The sequence below is a fragment of the Palaemon carinicauda genome, chromosome 17 (assembly GCF_036898095.1).
Source record: "Palaemon carinicauda isolate YSFRI2023 chromosome 17, ASM3689809v2, whole genome shotgun sequence".
NCBI lineage: Eukaryota > Metazoa > Arthropoda > Malacostraca > Decapoda > Palaemonidae > Palaemon > Palaemon carinicauda.
This window is the reverse complement of record NC_090741.1, coordinates 7017591-7020090: the sequence shown is the minus strand read 5'-3', so window position 1 is coordinate 7020090 and position 2500 is coordinate 7017591. Positions and strand designations below refer to the sequence as shown.

Below are 2500 nucleotides of genomic sequence, written 5' to 3'. Positions count from 1 at the left end.
AAGATTATTATTATTATTATTATTATTATTATTATCAAAGCTAAAACCCCAGTTGGGAAAGCAGGATGCTATAGGCTTAAGGGCTCCAGCATGGAAATATAGCCCAGTGAGGAAAGGAAATAAGGAAATAAAAAGCTAGAAGAGAAGCAATGTTCAATTAAAGTAATATATCTTAAGAACAGTAAAAACATTGAAATAGATCTTCCATATATAAACTATGAAGAGACTTATGTCAGCCTGTTCAAAAAAAAAAAAAAAAAAAAAAAAAAAATTATCTGCAAATTTGAACTTTTGAAGTTTCCACCGTTTCAACTACCAGACTATGAAGATCATAGACTTCTATAGCCATTCCTCATCTGTTTGATTAAAGTCGTTATCATTCATTCGTATCCGGAACTCCTATATCAAGATGTGGCACAAAATCGCTTAATACTCAATTAGAATACCTTTATTCCGTTGAACAGAACAGGACTGCTGGTTGTGTGCAGAGCGAGACGATGGGTTTAAAGCTCGCTGCCCTGAACAAATACTTGTAATATATATACATGAAAATACAGTCTTTCTGCGTCTATCATTAATATCACGAATAGATGGAATGCATTTTACCAATATAGATAAAATGATCCACGTGATTGATTCTAGAATATGATTTTCAATTTTTTTTTTTTTTTTTTTTTTTTTTTTTTTTTGCGACAAATAAAATGTTCTGATGCTGTTAATACGAAAGACATATTATATTCTTCATGGGAGGCGAAGCTGACTAATACAAGTAGTTTAGTGAGCATCAGCGTTCAGGGCTCCTACGTTTAAGGGATGTGTCCTCAAACTTGGAAATTCAAGTGATTTTGGGAATAGCTTTTAAGGGGAATTTTCCCATCGGTTATTGACCAGATTGTGGAAGGATCTTTCTAGTCTGGTAGTTAACATCAGTGGAATTTCAGAGGTTCAAACTTGTTGGAAAGTCTTTTCTGTTGAACAAATTGACATGAGTCTCATTTCATAGTTTATATGCAAATTTTCTATTGAGATTTGTTACAGATTTTAATATATTTTATGATTTTTTTATTCATCAAACAAAGTATATTCGTTTCTTCTTTATTTCATTTCTTCACTGGGCTGCTTTTCCAGTTGGATGCTGCTTTTCCGATTGAGGATATAGGCTAACTAATGATAATGATTATTATAATATGCCTATGGATAATGGGTTAAGAAAATATTGCATCATGTGACGTCAATGTGAAGTAAAGGTGATATTCATCTGGCTCCTCGGGCATTTTTGCTTCGCTGCTGTGAGTTAGATATTTATAATTATGTGTTTTCATAATATTGCAATGACAGCAATAAAATACATAGCATATTTTAATCACCGAAGATATAGAAATATATATAACACCTATTTCTTTATTAAACTATGATGAAGAATATGAGATGTTCAATGTGAAAACATCTAGGGATGATCTCTATTTACTAATTCCCTTGTAAGTAAATCATAATATTGAATCTTTTATACCCTACAAAGAGTGAATCGTATGAGAACTCTATACCACTGTTATCTTCAATTTCACGAGTTAGGGCACCCACACAGAGGCCAATTTTCAGCGGCCAGTAGCTGCCACTATTTCATGGTGCTACGATAAAGTGGATAAGGAAGCTCTGATAACGCTACCACTAAAAATTAGCTGGTGTGCTTGCTTCCGTGGAAGAAAACTTATTTAATTTCTCGCCACGAAACAGTGGCAACCACCGCCCACTAAAAATTGGCCGGTGTGTGTTGGGGGGTGGGACCTGTTGCCTTTATCCTCTTAGAAAACAAGAAATGTTCTCCGGAGAACGTTATGAACACTGAAAACCTCCCAGCCATCTGACCTGTTTTAAGTTTTGAGGGATGAACACAAAATATACACAGCAGAATCCTAGTTGCGTGATGATGAGGAAGGCGGTGATGATGTATCCCACGGCGTTGGCGTACTTCCTGCATCCTTCTGGACCGTATCTGAAGGCTGCCTTCGCTGTTTCCTCGTAGCTTAGGGCCTTGACGTTTGCCCTCTTGCATATTACCCTGGAACACCTCAACTGTTGTAATGAAGAAGTTGGAGAGGTAAGAAAGTCATTTTAGGATTGTATAGCATTTATAAATTCTTACGGCTTAAGTATTTCGTCTCATTCAATTCATCCACAAGTCCAGATTATTAATTTATTAAATCATTATATAATTTGCTATTGACTATCTATATCTGTACATTTTGTGATAATTAGCAATCTAAAAGTTATTAAAAAAAATTTCTGCAAATTATGAAAATCATAAAGGAAATGAAAATAGAAAGACCGAAAATTTGTGTTGAGGGAGTTAGGAAAGAGAAAAAGACACCTGTTCGTCGTCTACTGACCAACATAAACATACACTCAACGCAGACGATGCCCATCAAGGGAATACCAGCGAAGCCGACCCAGAGTCCAGCGTTCATGAAACCCTGCGGCATGGCAAGCACACCTGTGCCCA

General features: G+C 35.6%; 1 protein-coding gene across 1 annotated transcript in view; it reads right to left on the bottom strand.

The window, feature by feature from the left end:
* LOC137656196 (proton-coupled amino acid transporter-like protein pathetic) overlaps positions 1 to 2500 on the bottom strand; it is a 36376-nt gene that overhangs the window by 5782 nt on the left and 28094 nt on the right. Inside the window, exons 5-6 of the mRNA XM_068390369.1 lie at positions 2388 to 2500; positions 1867 to 2073 (exon numbers count right to left, since the gene is read on the bottom strand). The exon at positions 2388 to 2500 is cut by the window's right edge and continues 38 nt beyond it. Of these exons, the coding sequence (XP_068246470.1) occupies positions 1867 to 2073; positions 2388 to 2500 (320 nt within the window). The remainder of the gene's footprint in view (positions 1 to 1866; positions 2074 to 2387) is intronic.